The sequence below is a fragment of the Podarcis melisellensis genome, assembly GCF_964234715.1.
Source record: "Podarcis melisellensis genome assembly, chromosome: 13".
NCBI classification, from domain to species: Eukaryota; Metazoa; Chordata; class Lepidosauria; order Squamata; family Lacertidae; genus Podarcis; species Podarcis melisellensis.
This window is the reverse complement of record NC_138545.1, coordinates 27,844,433-27,864,697: the sequence shown is the minus strand read 5'-3', so window position 1 is coordinate 27,864,697 and position 20,265 is coordinate 27,844,433. Positions and strand designations below refer to the sequence as shown.

At 47.4% G+C, this 20,265-nt stretch overlaps 2 protein-coding genes and 1 long non-coding RNA gene across 10 annotated transcripts in view; 2 read left to right on the top strand and 1 right to left on the bottom strand.

Moving 5' to 3' along the window:
- SLC4A1 (solute carrier family 4 member 1 (Diego blood group)) overlaps nt 1-9,113 on the top strand; it is a 43,769-nt gene extending 34,656 nt beyond the window's left edge. For both annotated transcript variants that reach the window (XM_081886237.1, XM_081886236.1), the window contains 6 exons: nt 145-234; nt 436-599; nt 1,682-1,935; nt 4,099-4,268; nt 6,279-6,452; nt 7,715-9,113. In XM_081886237.1, the coding sequence (XP_081742363.1) occupies nt 145-234; nt 436-599; nt 1,682-1,935; nt 4,099-4,268; nt 6,279-6,452; nt 7,715-7,795 (933 nt within the window). In that variant the 3' untranslated portion in view covers nt 7,796-9,113. The remainder of the gene's footprint in view (nt 1-144; nt 235-435; nt 600-1,681; nt 1,936-4,098; nt 4,269-6,278; nt 6,453-7,714) is intronic.
- On the bottom strand, nt 1,862-16,045 carry LOC309355599. 3 transcript variants are annotated; one of them, XR_014162546.1, is made up of 3 exons: nt 15,218-16,045; nt 12,388-12,797; nt 1,862-1,973 (listed from the first exon to the last, which is right to left on the bottom strand). It is a non-coding gene; the product is annotated as an uncharacterized lncRNA (long non-coding RNA). The 3 variants fall into 3 exon arrangements; XR_014162547.1 differs by having other exon boundaries at nt 1,968-2,077; XR_014162548.1 differs by lacking the exon at nt 1,862-1,973 and having other exon boundaries at nt 10,359-12,797.
- A 224-nt stretch (nt 16,046-16,269) lies between these two features.
- UBTF (upstream binding transcription factor) overlaps nt 16,270-20,265 on the top strand; it is a 45,773-nt gene continuing 41,777 nt past the window's right edge. For 2 of the 5 annotated variants that reach the window (XM_081886258.1, XM_081886255.1), the window contains exon 1: nt 16,271-16,617. The gene's annotated coding sequence lies outside the window, so the exon portion shown is untranslated. Of the gene's footprint in view, nt 16,618-18,215; nt 18,425-20,265 lie in introns of those variants that run through there. The other 3 variants (XM_081886259.1, XM_081886257.1, XM_081886256.1) reach the window with 3 other exon arrangements.

The window sequence follows — 20,265 nt, the reverse complement described above, 5'->3', positions numbered from 1 at the left end:
GGTCAGTGTGGATACCTGCCGTGGTAGCTGAGAACCTCTGCTCTATCTCATTTCCAAAGATTCAGCTGGTCTTATTCACCTCTCACCTCCAGCCCTATATTGCTGAATTAATGTGGTTCTTTCTTACTTCTTATTTTTTGACAGATCCGCCGTGTGATTGGTGACTTTGGTGTCCCTATTGCCATCTTCCTCATGGCATTGGTAGACTACTTTATTGAAACCACCTATAGTCAGGTGAGTAGCTGGTCACTATCAGTAACACCCTCTCCTTCCTTCTGTCTAAGTCCAGTGGATTCCAGGTTTTTATATCCTTTCCAAGCAGAAAAAAATGAGCACTGGCTCACTTTCCTGTCTGGGGTTGTCAACCTAAAATAATGCACTGGGGGGCAACAGAACTAGAGTTCATCCGTATTCATTTTGCTTGTTTCCTCACAGAAACTGAAAGTCCCCAAAGGCCTTGATACCACCCATCCAGCAAGGAGCTGGTTTGTTCATCCACTTGGAGAACGTGGGGAATTTCCCTGGTGGATGGCGCTCGCTTCCATTGTGCCAGCCCTCTTGGTCTTCATCCTCATCTTCTTGGAGTCACAGATCACCACGTAAGGAATTTGGAGAGTGTATAGGAAAGAAAAGCAGCCACAAGGGTCAAGTTTTGTATCTACTGCAGTGAGGGTGTTGCTAGGTACTTGGGACACGGGTGGTGCTGTGGTCTAAAACCACTGGAGCCTCTTGGGCTTGCCGATCAGGTCAGCGATTTGAATCCCCATGACAGGGTGAGCTCCCGTTGCTCTGTCCCAGCTCCTGCCAACCTAGCAGTTCGAAAGCATGCCAGTGCAAGTAGATAAATAGGTACCACTGCAGTGGGAAGATAAACGGCGTTTCTGTGCGCTCTGGCTTCCATCACGGTGTTCCGTTGTTCCAGAAGCAGTTTAGTCATGCTGGCCACATGACCTGGAAAGCTGTCTCTTTAATAAAAACCAACTCATAAACAACAAAAAAGGTTTATTGATAAATATTTTATCAGGTTTGTTGAAAGAGCAGACACCAATACAGATTTGAATAACATTTGCATATGCTAATTTATAAGCATAGCTGCAAACGTAACTCAGAGAAGAAAAACAAGCTTTGTCTCCTGCTGTGACGGCTTACTCTGAGCTATGGCATGCCAATGTGATTTTCTACACCCAGTATACTTATATGTGAATTGGACACCTCCATCCCACCTGAATTGCTTTGGCAATAAATGCTTCTTATGGGCATGTTAAAAAGAAAACAGGATCATTCTCTCACACACGCATGCACTACCTTCCCCTCTCCACCCAGCTGTTGCATGTGCCCCTGGGCAAATACAAGTCTTACTGGCATAAAAGACCCAAAGCTTAGGACATTTGAGCCAGCCCCTATCAATGTCCCTGTACGCAGATGCCACTTTGAGTTGTCACCTGGTAGCAATGCTTAGTTATATCACGGTTGTTGGGGTGTCCAATCTGTCATAGAATCATGTCAAATAAATATTAGGTTGTATCCAATGCTAGTCATACCTAGAGTTGACCCATTAGAAATACTGGGCATGGGTAAACTATTAATTTCCGTGGTTCTACTCTCTGTGTAGGATTTAGCTGCCCGCAACCCACTTTCTTCTTCATTTCCTCCCTGCCCCCTTCTTCTTATTCTTCTTCAGGCTGATTGTGAGCAAACCTGAAAGGAAGCTGGTGAAGGGTTCAGGTTTCCATCTAGACCTGCTTCTAATTGTTGGCTTGGGGGGTATCGCACCCCTTTTCGGCGCACCTTGGCTCAGTGCCACCACAGTGAGGACTGTCACACATGCTAATGCCCTGACGGTGATGTCCAAGACTACAGTCCCAGGGGAGAAGGCCCATGTCCAGGAAGTCAAGGAGCAAAGGATCACTGGCTTGCTGGTGGCCATTCTTGTAGGTGAGTTCTTCTGATACAGATTCCAATTTTGAGGGTGTCTAGGGATCAAAGTAGATACTATTTACTTACAAAATAAGTATTTTTATACTGCCATCTCATGAAATTTCAGGGAGGTGTACAATGTTGAAATGTAGAATACGATCTAAAAAAAATAAAAATACAGATAATTATTACGGTGAGTGGCTAACACAAGAATATCTTTAATAAAAACTAATTCATAAATGACAAAAAAGGTTTACTGATAAATATTTTATGAGGTCTGTTGAAAGAGCAGACACCAACTAGGCAATACTGAAGGCACCTCTCTGATACACAATTATATATTGCTGCTGTTAGTGTTGTAATACTATTGGGTTTTTAGTATTGTGCTCTTCAGATGAAGGGTGGCATATCAATTTAATAAATAATAATTTTAATGTAAAAAAAGGTGAGTGGCTAACAAAAATTTAAACAGCTGCAAAGGCCTATCCGCATAAAAAGGTCTTCAAAAGATGCCTGAGAGTAAAAAAATGAGGATGCTTCCCAAATCTCTGCTGGAAGAGTGTTCCATTAACATGGGATTGGTGACACTAAAAGCCTGATTTCTGGTTGACCACCTGTCAGGTCTCTGAAATGCAAGGGATAAGTAACAGTGCTCCTCTGGTGGATCTCAGTGATTGGGCTAGGATGTAAAGAGCTCAGGGGTTCCTTAGGTTTTCCTGGAGCCAAGTTGTTCAGGGCTTTGTATTTCAACACCTTGAATCTGGCCCAGTATTATATGGGCAGCAGAAGTTCCTCTCAGGTGCCTGTTCCCATCAACAGTGTCACTGCTACATTCTGCCTGGAGCTTCTGGACCAGGCCCAACAGCAGCTCCACATTGAGTGTGTTGCAGTTATCCAGTCTCAAGGTTACCAACGCAGTTGCCAAGTGATCCTGATAAGGCCCTAAGCTGCTGTATAGCTTTGGGCAGGCATGTTTGCTCCCATTTCTTCCCTGTTCTCTCATAAAGCAGGGTGCGGCAAGGTGTCCAATTTTCCCAGTGAAAGGAGCGCAAAGAGATGAGAAGAGCTGAACATCCCCCACCTTACTGCCCTGCACTCCTTTGCTTCCACTTAGGCACTTTTCTCTCAACCCAGCTCTCGCTTTTCACCGAAAACTTTATCACTCGCTTTATACATCAGGCGTGGGAACCCTGTGACCCTGCATGTGTTGTTGGATTGCATCTCCCAATACTGGACATATTGGCTTGAGCTGATAGGCCTTGGAGTCCAAGAATATTTGGAGGGCCATAGGTTTACCCCGTGGTTATATATGAATGGGGCAGACACTGGGAAAGTATCCCCACCCCCAGTTTCTGCCCTTCCTCTTGTAGCTTGGCACTGCCCACCTTTGTATGAAAGAGGTGTGGAAAGGCTGGATGAAAGAGGGGAAATTATGGGTTCAGTTTCAAACTAGTATGAATAATCTGCTAGACTTGATAGGTAGCAGATTTGAGGAAATACCTGTTCTCACAAATCCTTAATTCACCCGTGGATCTCATTGCCATGTTCTGATAGTCTCTAGAATAAGTTTATTTTGAGAAGAACTGGGTAAAGCCATCAAGGTGGCTACTAGGTCTACTAGCCATGATAAGAAGTGGTGCAACCCCCATGCTTGGTGACATCTTGAAAACCAGATGCTGGGGAAATAATGAACAGGGGATTAATTATCGCCATCAAGTTCTGCTGTGGTATCTTAACTTGTAACTCTTGGTAGACAGAACAGAGAGCCAGGTGGACAGTTGGCTTGCTGGGTGGTGATTGTTGTTTGTGTGCCTTCCAATTGGGGAGGAGATCTCCATTGGTGTCACCTTCCAGCTGAAGACGTGCCATCCTAAGTAACATGTGCCATTGCTTTTTTTTTTTTATAAATGTTTTATTGGTTTTTTCACATAATAAGAACAAACAAAACAAACACAAACATTAAAAACAAACAACAAAAATTGACTTCCCCATGCCTTCCCTTCGCCACATCCTTGTTTTACCATTTTTTCGAGCAACTCATCGATCAATCTTTAGTCAGGTCCCTTTTGAGTTTTCTTAAAGTTTAAGATTTACAGCTGTATTTCTTTGTTTCCAACCCCTTAACATCTTATCAGTCCACAATTTTACAGTCATGTGCCATTGCTTTTTACCCGCCTGCAGGCCTTTCCATCTTCATGGAGCCCATCCTGAAGCTCATTCCACTTTCCGTGCTCTTCGGCATCTTCCTGTACATGGGGGTGACATCCCTAAATGGGATCCAGCTTTACGACCGAATCCTTCTCATGCTGAAGCCGCCCAAATACTACCCGGATGTGCCTTACGTTAGAAAAGTAAGCTCAGGGGATCAGGGAGAGCTGTGGTGGACGAAACAGATAAATCCCCGCAGGCTAGGAACCTTACTGTTTGAAACAATCATATGGGGTCCCTGATAGTCATGGATATATCTAAAAGGCTTCAGTAGACCTGGTGCTCAGTTGTAGAACCTGGCCCTGTGTGTTAATGTCAGGGCTCTAACTGAAACTTGAAAAGTATTCAGGATGCCTCTGAGCATGTAGAAAGTATATTTGCTTTGTCAAATGAGTCACTTGTGGGATAAGAGAGGGAATGAAGTACTTTTGTGGCAGAAAATATAGTTTCCAGAAAAGCTGCAGCCTCTTTAGTTCTCTCCCCCCCCCCCTTCTCAATTGACCATTCTATTCTCTGATCTTGAACCTAAATTTTTAAGAATCGTAGAGTTGGAAGGGGCCTGATTTCAGCTTAACTCCAGCTGGAGGCTTGGATCGATATGGGATTCACCATGGCTTAGTCTGTTTTCTGTGCCTTCAAACAGAACCAGAAGACATGGGAGTCATAATGAAGCACAAGAGTGCATCTGACAACATGGCTGCCCAGTGATACAGGAGAAGGGGGAAGGAAGGTTTCCTGGCGAGAAGAGGCAGATGATGGCCTCCAAGTAACATTAAGGCCCGCCATCCCAGTTTAGAACTTCGTTGCAAAGAGAAATGCACTGAAATAGCCCCAGGTGGGGCTGTAACTCAGGGGTACAGCATGTGCATCACATACAGGAACTTCCAGGTTCAGTCTCTTCAGCTAAAGAGGCCTTAGGCAGCAGTGCTGAGGCCTTGGAGGTCCATGGCCAATCAGAGTGAACCATCACAGGCTAGGCGGTTTCAATGGCCTCAATCGGTGCTTGGCAGCTTCATAGGAAGATGCCCACACAGAGAAAAGTTGAGGCATACTGAATGGTATGAGTTACAGATAGGTAGCCGTGTTGGTCTGCCATAGTCAAAACAAAACAAATTTCCTTCCAGTAGCACCTTAAAGACCAACTAAGTTAGTTCTTGGTATGAGCTTTCGTGTGCATGCACACTTCTTCAGATACACTGAAACAGAAGTTTCCAGACCCTTCTATATAGTGAGAAGGTGGGGAGGGGTATTACTCAGAAGGGTGGTGGGAATGGGTGATTGGCAGATAGCTGTGATGAGCCTGTTGACGACTCTTAACGACTCCAAAGGTCTTACAGGAAAAAGCAAGGGGTGAGAAGGTGAAAAATGGACATCAGGAATCACAAGACAGAGAAACCAGTAGGAGAACACTTCAATCTCCCAGGGCATTCTATACAAGATCTCAAAGTAGCTGTTTTACTACAAAGGAATTTCAAAAATAGACTGGAAAGAGAAGCTGCTGAATTGCAACTTATCACCAAACTTAAAACCATGGAGACACCTGGTCTGAACAAAGACCTTGGATTCTTATCTCATTATACATGACAAAGCCATTTTTCACCTTCTCACCCCTTGCTTTTTCCTGTAAGACCTATTGCAGTCGTTAAGAGTTGTCAACAGGCTCATCACAGCTATCTGCCAATCACCCATTCCCACCACCCTTCTGAGTAATACCCCTCCCTACCTTCTCACTATATAGAAGGGTCTGGAAACTTCTGTTTCAGTGTATCTGAAGAAGTGTGCATGCACACGAAAGCTCATACCAAGAACTAACTTAGTTGGTCTTTAAGGTGCTACTGGAAGGAAATTTGTTTTGTTTTGAATGGTATGAGTTGGCCATTTTATTTTGATAGGAGGATTGCTTCTGAACTTTCAATGGTTTAACTGGGCTTCATGAATCGTAGAATCATGGAGTTGGAAGGGACCATGAGGATCATTTAGATCAATCACTTGCAATGGAGAAATGTGGGGCTCAGACCCACGAGGGTCTCATGCTCTACCAACAGACCTGTTGGCTGAGAACCATGCTATCTATCTGTCTACAAATCTGTCAGGCGGGAGACAGGTAGACTGCTGGCACCTCTGACTGTTTCTTGGGTCTTCTTCCTTTAAAGGTAAAGCCTTTGCGGATGCACCTCTTCACCTTCACCCAGATTTTGTGCCTGGTCTTGCTGTGGGTAGTGAAATCCACCCCAGCCTCCCTCGCCTTGCCTTTCCTCCTCATCCTGACAGTGCCTGTGAGACGCTACCTGCTGCCATGTTTCTTCAGCAATGTTGAACTCAAATATGTGAGTATCGTTTGGCTCCTCCTGCTCACTGAGCAACAGGAGGTTTAGATTCAGGTCTCTGTGTGGCCTAAATAGGAAGAAACAGGGGAACAGCTTGGGATTTTTAGAGTGGTCCCTGTGGGAAATGTTCGTTTATAAAACCTGGATTTCACATCCGCACCATATATTTAAAGCATGCTGTTGCCCCAAAGAATCCTGGGAACTGTAGTTTACCCCTCGCAAAGCTACCACTGCCAGCAGTTAACGAACTACAGTTCCAAGCATCCTTTAGGAGAAGCCATCTGCTTTACATATATACTATGGGTGTTGTCCATGCCAGGGAGGGGGAACCAATGGCTTTCAAGATGTGCTGAGACTCCAACTCCCATCATTTCCGGTCACTGGCCATGCTGGCTGAAGGTCTGGGAAGCCTGGAAGTTCTCCATTTCTGCTCTATGAGGTGGTTTTCGAACCATGTCCCAAGGAACTGTGGAGTGCTTTAGACATGCTACAGGCGTTCCTCAAATTGAAGATTCGCGGGTGGCGCTGTGGTCTAAACCACTGAGCCTAGGGCTTGCCGATCGGAAGGTCAGCGGTTCAAATCCCCGCGATGGAAAGGGAAGTGGGGGGGGATAAATAGGTACCACTTCGGCAGGAAGGTAAACGGCGTTTCCATGCACTGCTCTGGTTTCGCCAGAATTGGCTTAGTCATGCTGGCCACATGACCCGGAAAAACTGTCCGTGGACAAATGTCGGCTCCCTAAGCCAGTAAAGCGAGATGAGCGCAGCAACTCCAAAGTCGTTCGCGACTGGACTTAACTGTCAGGGGTCCTTTGCCTTTACCTTTTAATGGCAGGCCACCTCTCCCTGATAGCTTGCCCATTACTACTGATCTTCCTCTGCATGGCACAGCTAGGAGATGGAAGGGTTTGAGATACAGGAGATCCAAAAGGAAGTACTTCTCTACACAGTACGTAGTTAAACCATGGAATCCTCTACCACAAAATGTGAAAGAGAACATGTCTTGTGTCTTGATAGCACAGCAGGGAAAGGGAGCCATTGTCTGGGGCCTTGGAGAGTCTCTGCCAGTCAGAGCAGACAGTATTAGGCTAGTTGGACCAATGGCCTGTTTTGATATATAACACAGCTTCATGTGTAATGACTGTCAAAGGCCACCTAGCCATCCATGACAGGCGAAAGACATATGTTTCTCAGATCCAAGTATAGTGCTCGGTTTGCTGGACCACCTCTAACAGTATCTCTCTCCTCAAATTTCCTTCTAGTTGGATGCTGATGATGCTGAAGTGGATTTTGATGAGACAGAAGGCCGGGATGTTTATGATGAAGTCCAGATGCCTCTTTGAGCACACAGTGTGCTGCATCCTTATGACAGATAAGGAATCGAGAGACCTCCCCCAAAACACCAGGCAAAAAACCCCAAACAAAACCAGAATCTGGAGAACGTTTTCCCCCTTATGTATGTTTATCAGTATACAAAAGCGGCATACTGGTAAATACCCCATAGATGTAAATAACATGTTTGACAAAACATGGATTCTGTAGGATTTAAATAGCTAGCATATGCTTTAGATATTTTTCAACCAGCCACTGTAGTTCTGTAGTGAAATGTTAACAAAGATTTAGAAAATATATATTTTTGCCCCCAGAAGGTACTTGGGGGCGAGGGGGAATCAAAGCTATGCAAGAATTGTGAGGCATCCATGGACTCCACTTTTTATACTACCTGTCACCCCACTGCTGTGTGTGTGTGTGTGTGTTTCCACACAAGTGTGTATGCATGTGTGTAAGGCATTATCCGTTGTGTGCAGAAAGCCCCACCCACGGCCTTCCCAAGGCAGGAAGTACTTCTGCCACTGACATCGATATGAAGTTTTGGAAAGAAATGCTGAAAATCCAATTTATATCCTCAAGACGGGTCAAACAGCTAATGTCAGAATGGACCAAGATGCACAAATGAAGCTGGGAAGAAGTGACATGTTCTTTCTCGGACCTGGGAGATGCTAGATCAGAAAACTCTGAGCATACAAATGAGGCACAGAAAAAAACAAACAGCGAAGAAAGTCAACATCCTGGCAAAGGAAAGAAGCAACAACCATCACCTCAGATTAGAAACGGGATATGGAGGAATGGCAAAACCACCCCGTTGCGGAGAAGGATCAAGACTGCTGCTTCAGCGAGAAGGCTGTTGGGTTAACAAAATCAGTTACCATATGTCCTGGCACAGTGGGGAAGTCCATCGCCGCCCCCCAAAAAACAGGTTCAAGGGAAAGCTGCCCCCCAGATTTAACTCTTTTTTGCAATTCCCCCCTAGCCTGCCCCACTTGGACTAAAACTATGGTGCTAAGAAGTCTGGAAGGCATCATCTAGAAGAAATGTCTCATCATCTAGAAGAAATCTGCCTTGTTTGCATCCATTACAGTTAAGTAACAGCATGTTACTTCTTCATGGAAGAAAAATCTATCAAGGGCTCATGGTGGCAACCAGGAGTAGAGGCTGGTGCCTCTGAATATTAGTCCCCATAGCAGGAGATTCTAGCTGTGGGCTTCCTACAGGCATCTTGGCTGGCCACTGTGAGAACAGGATGCTGGACCACATAGGCTTTTGACTGGATCCGGCAGCAGAGCTCTTTTTATGTTCTTATTAAAGCCACTTTAAGAGAAATGCTCTCTTTAGTATGAATTAGCTACAAAAAATAAGCTTGTCTTAATGGAGAACGATAACCAGGGATGGGTGTGTGTTTAAAGTGCAGAATCTGTTGTCCTCTGCAGGCTGGAGTCCCGGGACTCTTTAACTTTTTTAATTTTTAAAGGAATTCTAGTCCTCGTGATACAGGGAATGCTTGTAAATCTCTTCCAGCAGGTCCTGTCTTTCTCTTTTACCTCCCCTGCCTTGCATGGTAACACGTACCAAAAAAATATGAAAACCTGTATCAGGGAAGCACAGCTGAGTAGATGCCTGCAAACAAGACTTAAAATTTGCAGAATATATTCTTATTGCAGAGTACATATTTTATTTTTTCACAGCATACACATATAGCTACAATAACTCTCATATGCACCCGTCTGAGTGGTGCATGAATGTGCCAACAGCAGCTCTGCTTAATGATTTATGGCTAATCTCATGCATTGCTTTATGGGGTTCCCTATCCTCCACCCTCCTCCTAAAAGCTGTGTGCTAGGTGCTGTTTCTCTTCAAACAGCCAGCAGCCTTAAATCAAGGTATATGTCCTCACTGACCTTCATCTGGCTCCTACATGCTGCCACCGCCACCAAGTCAAATAGCTAATGATAAGCTCTCAGGCAAGTAGCTTCCTCCTCTGGATTCTACCTCACGTGGCTAACAAGTGCTACACCTGTCTGTTGAAATGCTCCAGACCCTTTTGCCCTGGTCTGATGCACAACCCCATCATCTCCCCTCGAATATACGAATCACGTCATGCTATCCTTCAATATATTTAAGATAATTTTAAAAATTCACTTGTTGTGACAAACAGGAATCCAGAGCTGGCAGTAGCTGTTCAAGCATAAATAGTGTTTTTAGTGGTTACTTCCTCAAAAGAAAGTGACCAGACAAATCTGGTACCACATTTTGATTTTTTTTAAAAATGGGCAGCCTGACTTTTCTAAATCCCAGGCATGCGTGGGCTACTGTGGTGACTCACTGCAAGCAAAAAGCTGTCGCAATATGCCCAGCGGTGCTCTGCCCGTCGTTGCTATTTTGCATAAAGCAGGACTGAACCCTGGCTCAAATTAAGGGTTGGTTAGCATGAATTCAATTAGCAAAAGGATTAGGAGAAACAAACGGTAGCATTTCTTCTTCTTCCTATTGCATAACCAATTTATGGAACTAATTGCCACAAGCTGTAGTGATGGACACTAGCTCTGGTGATGTTGTTTTTATTTATTATTATTATTATTATTAAAAGGATTTGATGATTCAAGGACAATCAGTGGATGTTCGACACGACAACTCAGGAGAACCTCCATCTTCAGAGGCGATATACCAATAGCATACCACTAGATTATGAAGGCAAGCTACAAGGGAAGGCAATTTGTAGCATGCCTTGTGAGTTTCCCAGAATCAGCCAACTGGCTACTGTTAAGAAGGCAAAAAATTAGATGAACCATTGGTTTGAGTTTATATATATGCAGCCTCAGGGGGAACAAGTCAAGAAACACATTCCAGCATTTAATCTGAGCAAAATGGTAAATTGAACAGACCGATTAATTAGTTAATGTTGTGTGTCTGTGTGTGCGCACGTGTATGTGGAGAAGGGGGATCTTGAGACTAGACCCCTCTTTCTTGACAGAATTAACCACACTAGCTTGTATCGGCTGAAGTTCGACATTTCCACGTTACATTAATTAAAGACATAAACTCTAAGGGCTATGTAATTGTATCCTGAAGCCACACTGCTATAATTAGGGTTGCCATTTGGAGGGGGGGGGTAATCTAGCAGGTTTCCTTTGCCTTTAACAGCTGCATGACAGGCAGAAACTCAACAGATGGATCATTTTTTCCAGCATGGCATTGCAGTGATATGGCAAGCTTTACTAGCTGATTTTTAAAAAAATAAAATTAAAATTTGTCACTTAATCTAGGTGTTAAAGGCAGAGGAGTCCTCTCAGGAAGAAAGTTGGCATCTCTAGTTGTTGTACACATTTTAAGTTGGTGATAATGAGCTTTTGTAATTTATTAAAATTCATTTTTAATAGCTTTTTGCTTTGCTAGGTTAAAAAAAAAAATACAATGCAGGATTTCACCTGCGCTTTGCATGCAATTGTGTGCTGCATTTCCTTTATGTTATTTTTCTCCGATTGACTTTGATATGATTGATTCAGCCAGTTGTATTAAAATTGTTTTCTTGATTTTAACGACAATTAACAAAAGCAATAAACCTTTTCTTTCTTTTTTTTAAGAAAAACAGCAACTTGTTCATTGTATTTTCAACCCCAAACCAGTTTTCGGGTAATCACTGAGTCAGGGGGCAGGATACGGTCAATTATCATTGTTATTAAAGTCCATGTGAACACTCTTCAAGGTGAAGGGTTTGCGTCTTTGTAGGGACAGGCCTTTTCTAATGTGATTGGTAGCGGCTCTGTTATGGCCAAACAAGGCGTAGGGGGCTATAGGGTGGTGTGCTGGAAGCTAAGTGCTAAGCCAGCAGCCAAGGCTGCAGCCAGTTCTCCAAAGCAATGAGCCTGGTCATGAGTTCAGCAAATCAGATGGACTGGCATCCAAGGGGAGAGGCAACTAAGGTTGTTGGGGATCCCCCATGCTGTGGGGTGAGTGGCAGGGGGCTTAATCCTGGAGGCAACTATGGAGTTAGTCAGATTAATGTCTCTGACTGAAGGGATGAGATTAAGGCCTAGTTTTCACTTTGTGGTGACAAAAAACTGTGTTAGGGCTGCTGGATTCCAGGTGAGGGGGTCCCGAAGTTGAACAAATATATACTCTACAACCTCGTGGTGGTGAACAGCTTTTATGAAGTAATTTATTATGGACGGCCTGTTTATTCAGCATCCATCCTGATTTGCTTGCGCAAAGCTTATGTAGCAATTGGACTATGTCCGGTCTTCATTATTTGTTGATTGGTTTATGGGTGATTAGATGTAAATGAGCATTCATCCCGATTTGCTTGCAGGGTGATTTAACAGGTCTTCCCCCTAATCATTCTTTCATCCCACACTTTTCAATGCATTTTCCTGTCCCTTTCCAAACCACAAAGATGTTTGTTTACAGTGTATTTTGTTGCGCTGGGGCAACAAAGTGCTTTAATCCACTTTAAAGGCACAAACAGAGTTCCTTTATGCTTTTATATCCATCTAGAAAAATATAGATAATCTGGAGGCACCCTAGGACACAAAGAGGAGGGCTTTTAAAAAATTAACATACGGTTTTGCTTTATTCACTGTGCAAAACAAAATAAGCATACCTAGAATGCACAGCCATCTGTGGAGAGATTTGGGTTGAGGACTGCAGCTCTTGTGTGAACAGAGGTTCTGTGGTTGACTCACTAAAGAAGTGTGTCTTGGAGACTGATGATACTGACAAAAGCATTTCCTCCACCCAGAAAATTAAAAGAGAGGAAGAGTTATCACCTGTCCTTATTCCTGAATTGCTAGTTTTCTAGGTGCAAGGATTTATGTATTTTTAAACAGAGGAGATTTGATCATATGAACCTTCATCTTCCACCTGAAGGGATACAGTCTAGGCACAGCTTGGCCACCTGTGTGAAAACTAGATCAAAATCATTGAGGTTGAAGAGGCAAGCTGAAGTCAGTCAAAGCAGTCCAGTTCAATGTGGCAGGTACATTGAAGGAAACAGGTTGTGGTACAGGTGGGCTGAAGGAAGAAAAAGCACAAAGGAAGAGAAGGTGAAAGGAGTGTGGTGCCCTGGCTAGAATGGCAGCCTTAGACTTGGGAATGATGGAAGTTGTGATCTAACCTTTGGAGGCTCACAGCTTCTCCAACTTCTGCCCCACAGAAGTTACCATCCTCTTTGAGGTGGCAAGCCTGGGTCTAGGCCGCCACACCATGTCACACTGCAAGGTATGTGTGGCTCAAAGAACTGAATGCTCCATCGTATAAAAGAAATTCTGCAGGGCAGTTTCTGACTTTGCTTTTCCGCCAACGTTTAAGTCCATCACATGCAAGTTAATGTTTATGTATGGGCGAACATTCAGTCATGTGAGTCCCCAGTAGGAAGCAAACTATCAAAAGGGCTGCATACAAACCCGCTTGCTAAATGGGCACGAGTTGCACAGACCAGACTTTTCTGCGTCCACACCTGAGCACTCTCAATTGCCATCTACACTAGTGGGCGAAGCTTGATGGGGCGCATTTGCAGTGTGTGTTACTGTCGGCTCTTCTCAATCAGTACTTCCCCACCTTCCCTAAATTCAGGAAACCTGAGGTCCATTATGAGTATCCACACAGGTATTTGTTTACCTGTATGTGGACATTAAAAAAAAAAAAGTTTTCTTATACAGTGGTTCCTTGGGTTACACGCGCTTCAGATTACATACGCTTCAGGTTACAGACTCCACTAACCCAGAAATAGTACCTCGGGTTAAGAACTTTACTTCAGAATGAGAACAGAAATCGTGCTCCGGCGGTGCGGCAGCAGCGGGAGGCCCCATTAGCTAAGGTGGTGCTTCAGGTTAAGAACAGTTTCAGGTTAAGTACAGACCTCCGGAACGAATTCAGTACGTAACCAGAGGTACCACTGTATATGTAAAAACAGGTTAATAAAATTAATAAATACATGTTGCCCCGGCCCTGAGCAGTGCCTCATCAACGGACGTAGGGGTGGTGGTGATAGATAGCACTCAGCAAACCTCACCAAACATAAGTGCAGCAGAAAGTTTCTTGCTATGTACACAAAGTGTTGAAAAATCCATCACTGTCTATTTTACAGTTGGGGTGCAGAGCTTTTTTCAAACTCGGGGACCTGCTCCTGTCTGAGAAAATGGCCCAGAGCCATGGGGCAGCTGTAGGTTGGGCCAGAGGCCAAAGTGTGAGGAGCCAGAGATGTGAAATTTACCTTTGTACACCAGGATAGTTTCTATCAACATGCAGCACACACCCCTCTCTATTCCCCACCCAATCTGCCAAGATGCATTATCAGAGCTTACGGACACATTTCAGGCAGGCAAGAACATTCAAGGAAGGTAGGAAGTAGGAGGGTGAGGGGTGTGGCCTATAGAAGAGGCCTGAGGGCTAGATTTGGTCCCCGGCCTAGCATTTCCTCACCCATGCTGTATTATACAGTATACTATAGGGATGCCCACGTGGCAGCCTGTGTTTCTCATCTGCAACGTGGTAAAGCGACAAGGGTAGAAGAAGCAAGCCCACTCCCAACAGAATTTACATATAGCAGCAAATTAAGCGAGAAGCAAAAATGAGCTGCTCTCTATAAAATGGCAAAAATGCAGCACAACAGAATATTCTCAAAGCAACGATAACCAAACGATTTGCTGCAGAGGGGGGAGATGGGAGCAATATCTTATGCCGCTGGGATAGCTCAGTTCCCAGTGGGCAGAGCATGAGACATAATCTCAAATTCATGGGTTCCAGCCCCACATTGAAGAGAGTTGGACTAGATGATGCTAGGGGCCCCTTTCAACTCTACAATTCTACTTTTCTATTATCTTCACTGTCACACTCATGACAATCAGTACGTATGTATTCCCATGATGTTGGGCTTTTCCAAAGATATATTAGAAAACATAACAAAAACATTAAAAGCATGAATACAAATTAATCATAAATATGATAAGTGCCCTCTATAAAACTTGATCCATGCACAAAAGTTGCTATCTCAAAAAATACTTTGTTACAACGGTTTGCAACATATATATTACATTACTTACCACACTTACCTGGGAGTAAGCCCCATTGAACTCAGTGGAGCACGCAGCTTGAGTAGACATATGCAAACTGCATTGTCGGGGTCAGCCAAATCTACAGTTCTGTGTCCCCTTACTTGGCAGAAAGTTTACCTTGAACTGACTGGGATTTAGTTTGCAGTAAATGTACAGGTACGTATTTAACAGCTACTGCACAGATGCTCAAATCTCCACACACTTGCTCATTCCCAACAGCTAGGGAAAATGGAGGAAGTAAAAGCAAAACGCAGTACGATTCAGGGTGGGCAGCGAAGGGTCCAAATGGATGGGTCTCGTGATTCAAAATGGGTTTGGGGGTTTGTCATTTTGCTTTGCCTTTTAAATTCCAAAACTTATCCTTATAATATAAATTACCTGTTAATGTGTTCCCCTCATTAGAACATACTTCCATGTTCTGTATGAGAGACAGGCAGACGTGACGCACGCGCCTCCCTATCCCAGAGATCCCGGGAAGCGGAGAAATTATTCCCGGTTCCAAGTGGAAAAACATCACGGAGAAGAGACGAGCGCCGCTCATCCGCGGCGGCCCGTTTTTAACGCGGGGGGGGAGGGGAAAGGCGAGGGCGGGCGCGTTGATTAGCTCCCTCTGCCCCCTTCCCCGCCTCTCCAACCCATAACTCCTAATTGCATTCGGGTCTGTCTGTAAAAGTCGCTTTTGCGTATTGGAATCGGCGTTAATTTGACAGGCAACTCTGAAAGCAGGTGATTGGCTGCAGCCGGAGATGACGCCCTTAACAACAAAGGTGGAGCTGGAAAAAATTAGATTATTGAGAAAGAGAGGGAGGGAGGGAGAACAAAAAATATGAAGCCTGGCATTTGACTGTAAAAATCTATAGACGAGTGTCATTTCCACGCAACGGCTAGAAAACAACACCGAGATTAGTGTCAATAATACCCAACAGGGAGTCACAAACTCCTCCCCTCCCTTCCCCGTTGTTTACAAGGCAGGGAAACTGGCACCTTTTCGGGGGGGGGGGAGCCGCTTGTTGCCAAAAATATGTCCGCTCTCAGAAATAATCTAGTGCCTTCGCTGCAGCTATTTCCTGCTCCTTCCGAGTTTTTATTTTTTAATTTATTTCGGATCGCTTCCCTGTCCCCCCCCCTCCCCGCCCTCTTGATGCAATCGTTTGAAGGTGGGGGAGGAAAGAAAGGGGAGGTCGCAGAAGGAATTAAAATCGAGTGCGTGTGATTTGTGATCGTTTTACAAGCGCCAAGCGAAGAGGATTTGTGGCAAATGCAAGGTTTTCCCCTCCTCTCTTTTCTTTTTTCCCTTTCCCCTCCTCCCTCTTCTCGTTTGACTACAGTGTTGCAAAAGCAGAGAGCAATAAAAACATACGCACATACACACACACTGAACTCTCTCTCCACACACCCCGAGACACTTAGATCCACAACCTGGTGAGATCCGAGAGAGAGAGATCGGACCACCACCCCCGGGAAAAAAAATATGCTTCCATTTTTGCAATCCCGTTTAGGGAGCAGATGGAAAAGTGGGGACTTGTGAAGAAAGGCTGTGAGGTTGCCTAAGGATCCGGGAGCCGAAGAGACCGGCTGATTGGAAGAAAAAAGCAGAGCGATGGAGGCGGGGGAAGTGCGAGCTCTCTGCGGGGACTGGAGCGAGTCCACGCCCGGGGCCAGCGCTGCAGAGCTGGCGTGCATTCAACCAACGCTTCCCAGCTAAAGCGAGCCCGGGAAAGAAGAGGGGGGGAGGAAAAAAAGGGGGAGCTTTCCTCCAAAAGCCTTCCGATCTGCAGGTAGGTTGCAGACGTAGAAGGGGGCTCCGAATCTCCCCTCGAATCAGCTCCGGCATGGAGCCCCCCGTTGCAAAGGAGGGTGGGTGGTGGGTAAAGGACGGATCAGGGGGAGGGGGGGAAAGCAGGCACGATCCGAGGCGACGCTGCCTCCAGCCGGGGCTGCCTTTGCGGCAGTGCGAGCGCATGTGGAGCTCGCCATTAACCCGACGCTGCGCTCCGCCATCTGGGGCTGGAGGGAGGCGCTTTTGTTCCCTCCTCGAGCTCCGGCAGCGGAGGAAGACAAGCAGGCGGCGGCCGCTGCTCAGAGGAAGCAGCCACCGTCACTGCTCTCCTCTGCCTGCGTCTCCTGGGTAAGGCTGAAAAAATGGGGGCTTCCGCTCATTTTTCGGGGTGCATCTTTTTTTAAAAAGAAAAATATTATTTCGGGGTTTTCCCCCGCCCGCTTCAACACATTTTTTGGGGAGGGAGGAGACTGGTGTTATTTTTAAATATATTCATATTTGAGAACCGAACAGGTTTTGTTTTTTGGAAAACGTGTTTTGGGGGCGCGCCCCCTTTCCATCGAGCGGGGCATCGGTGGGGGAAGCGGATCGGAGCCCCTTTCCGCCTCCCATGCGCTCGCTTAGGCGAAAGAGGCCGCCGCGTGCGGCCATGGAAGGGCGAGAGAGAAGGCAGGCGGTGGCGGATTCTCGCACGCCGATCCTCGCTCGGCAGGGGCAGAAATAACCAGGCGGTACAATCCGGGGGTTCAGAGACTCGATCCCCCTATTTTATTTCTCCCCCGCCCATGGTTTACGCTTATTTTGGAACCGGGGGGCCCTGCTCGGGTTAGAAAGGAAGGCGAGGCGGTGGAAACAACCAAGCCGCCGCCGCCTTCCTCTGGCTGCCTGCAGAGGGAGAGAAGCCAATGGACGGCGGGGAAAACGCACTCCTTTTCCCTTTTCTTTCCACCGTCCTCGCACGCTAGTTTTGCTCCCATGCCTTTTCCATTGTACGAAATCGAGAGCCCAAAGCCGCCGCTTGATTTTATTTCGGAAAGGGTATTGTTCCCCGCGTTCCCCCCGCGCGCTGGGGACCTTTGGCGAGCTCGGTCGGCGCAGCCTTTCCGACCGGCTGCAGCCAGCGCGCTCCTCCGCCATCCGGAGGGTGGGTCCATGCAGGCGAGGTCTTCGGCGTCCCTCCCTCCTCTTTTCCTCTCGCTCTCTCCCCCGACGAGACGCTTTTTTCGGGGGGCCCCCCGCTGCGGAGCGAGTGTGGAGAATCGGGTGCGCGGGCTTTGGCTCCGCCGAGTTCCCGTGCGCCCTAGGCGCGCAGGGGGAGGCGCTCCCCGGGGGTCTGGGCGCTGCTGCTGGTGGAGGCGGCGGCAGAAGCAGCGGCAGCAACAGCCACGACGTGCTGCCCTCCCTCGGCTCTGCCTGGACGCCCCCAGCCGGGCATTCATTTCTCCCTCCCGCCAGCCTGCCTTCCCCGCCCCCCTTCCACCAGCGGCTCCGATGGGGCTGCTGCAGCAGCGGCTCTCCGGCTCCTGCTCCTCCCCACTCGCGCCTGCCGCCGCCACAACGAGGCGGGCTTGTCTCAGCCTTCTTAACCGCCTCGACGAGGTGAGACCGACGGAGAGAAAAAGAGACGCGCAACTCGCCTGGCGGCCCCCTTCTCCGCGCGCGCACCGGGCTTGGGGTCGCTGCCTGTTCCGAGGCTGACGGCGCGGGATCCGTTGCTTCGCGCTGCGGGTACAGGATTTGGGGGGAAACCACAACCTCGCCCTTCAGATTGGGGACGGCTGCTCTTGGTTTCCTCGGGATCGAAGGCGAGTTAATCGGGGGAAACGCGAGAGCCAGCCTCGCCTGCTCGACCACGTTGCCCGACGGCGGGGAAGAGCCACCCTTCTCAAGTGGCTGGTCTCTCTGGGGATCTGGGGCGGCGGGAAAGCGGTTTGGGAATACAAAGGGGGGGAGAGTTAGAAATTTGAGTAAAGGCATTTAGTTAGAGGGAAGGACTGGGTCGCACTTCGAGGATTTACGAAACCAAGATCCAGCGGGGAAAGAGGGTGATCTCTGTTAACAAAGCGGAGAAATCGTATGGGGTTGTATGTCGAAAGAGCTGGATCTTGAATCAATCCCGTAGAAATCCAACAAAGCGAAGAACGGGGAGGGGGAAAGAAATCTCGGGAGCGGGTGATCCGGTGATCCAAAGTTCCCTCCTCCCGGGAAGGTCGACCTAACTCGGTGGAGCGCTGGATCTGCCGAAGAACCGAGGCTTCGATGGAGCCCTCCTTCCTCCTTGCCCTCGGGAGGAAGGGAGGTTCAAGGCCAGAGGGCTGGAGCCCGTCCCGGGGTTTTAAAAAAACACAACGTGTGCGAGGGTGGGCGGGAGAGAGGAATCGGGCAGACGAGGCGGCGGCGGCTAGATTTTTCCTTCGGTGGCGCCCGCAGGGCGTGTGGAGAGGACGGAGGCGGGGGGAGGAGGCGAGGCAGCTGCAGCAGCCGCTCCGACGGCTCGGCTCGGCTCTCCCGCCTGCCTGGAGACAGGCAGAGAGCGAGAGGAGGGGGGCAGCAACCAGCAGCAGCTGCGGCTCTTCTGCAGTAGGGAGGCGGCGGCGGAGATTGGCTGCTGCTAGCGCGGCCTCGGAAGAGCAGATGGAAGGGGAGGGAGGGAGCGCAGAAGAGGCACCCGCAGATCCCACCCCCTCGCCCGGCCTGCCTCTCCTCCTCCACCCCGCCCCGCAGGCCCGCCTCTCTTCCCCACCCACGCTGGGCCAGGGATCCTTGGGCTTGATTCGAAGCCGATCCCGCCCGCCCGCCTCCTTCTCGGCCAAACGAATCGTTTCTTTTGCCTTCCCTGCAACCAGAATCCCGGGGATCTCTTCCTCCTCCCAATCACGTCTCTCGGCTTTCGTTTCTATCCCCTCCCCCTGTCGCTTCCCTTATATAACACTTCCTGTCCTCGCTCTTGAGGACTAGCGTACCAGTTGCCCTTAAAAAACAAAACAAAATACGGATTCTCTGCTCACTTAATGTCCATATCCCTCATTCTCTTCTCCTGTACACTCCACAAAGTAATCCCCTTCTCTTCATTCTCCTGTTCCCCTTTTTTAACCACTATTGCCTTTTGCTCTTAACCTTCCTCATAGCTGTCTGTGTAGACTACCTCGTTTTTATCCTTGCATCAACTCTGTGGGGAAAGTTACACTGAGGGGGAAGGGAGAAGTTACTAACTGGCCCATTGACTTAGAAATGACCACCCCACCCCCCCGAAAAAATCAAGGTGAGAAAGTGGAACTCCTGGAAGGATCAACTGCGCTGCACTAGAAAATTTTGCAGAACAGGATTCCAACCACAGCTTGTCCTGTTTTACACATTTTTAAAAGAAATTGCGAACTGGCCCAAGATCAATCGACTTTTATGGCAGAGTAGATAATCAAACTTAGGCATCCTCGGTCCTGGCTGTAATCCCCCCCCCCCCACAACCCTCTCCTGTGATTTATTCCACTATCAAACATTTTGCATTCCCCTTTTATGTGACATAGATCGCACTCTGGGGCCTCCCATGCCTAGTGCTGTTGGAGGCCTTTTCTGTTTAGAGGATCCCGCTGAGACCTACTTCAGCTGTGCAGATTCCCCACCCCCAACTTTTAGCACACTTAGCCCC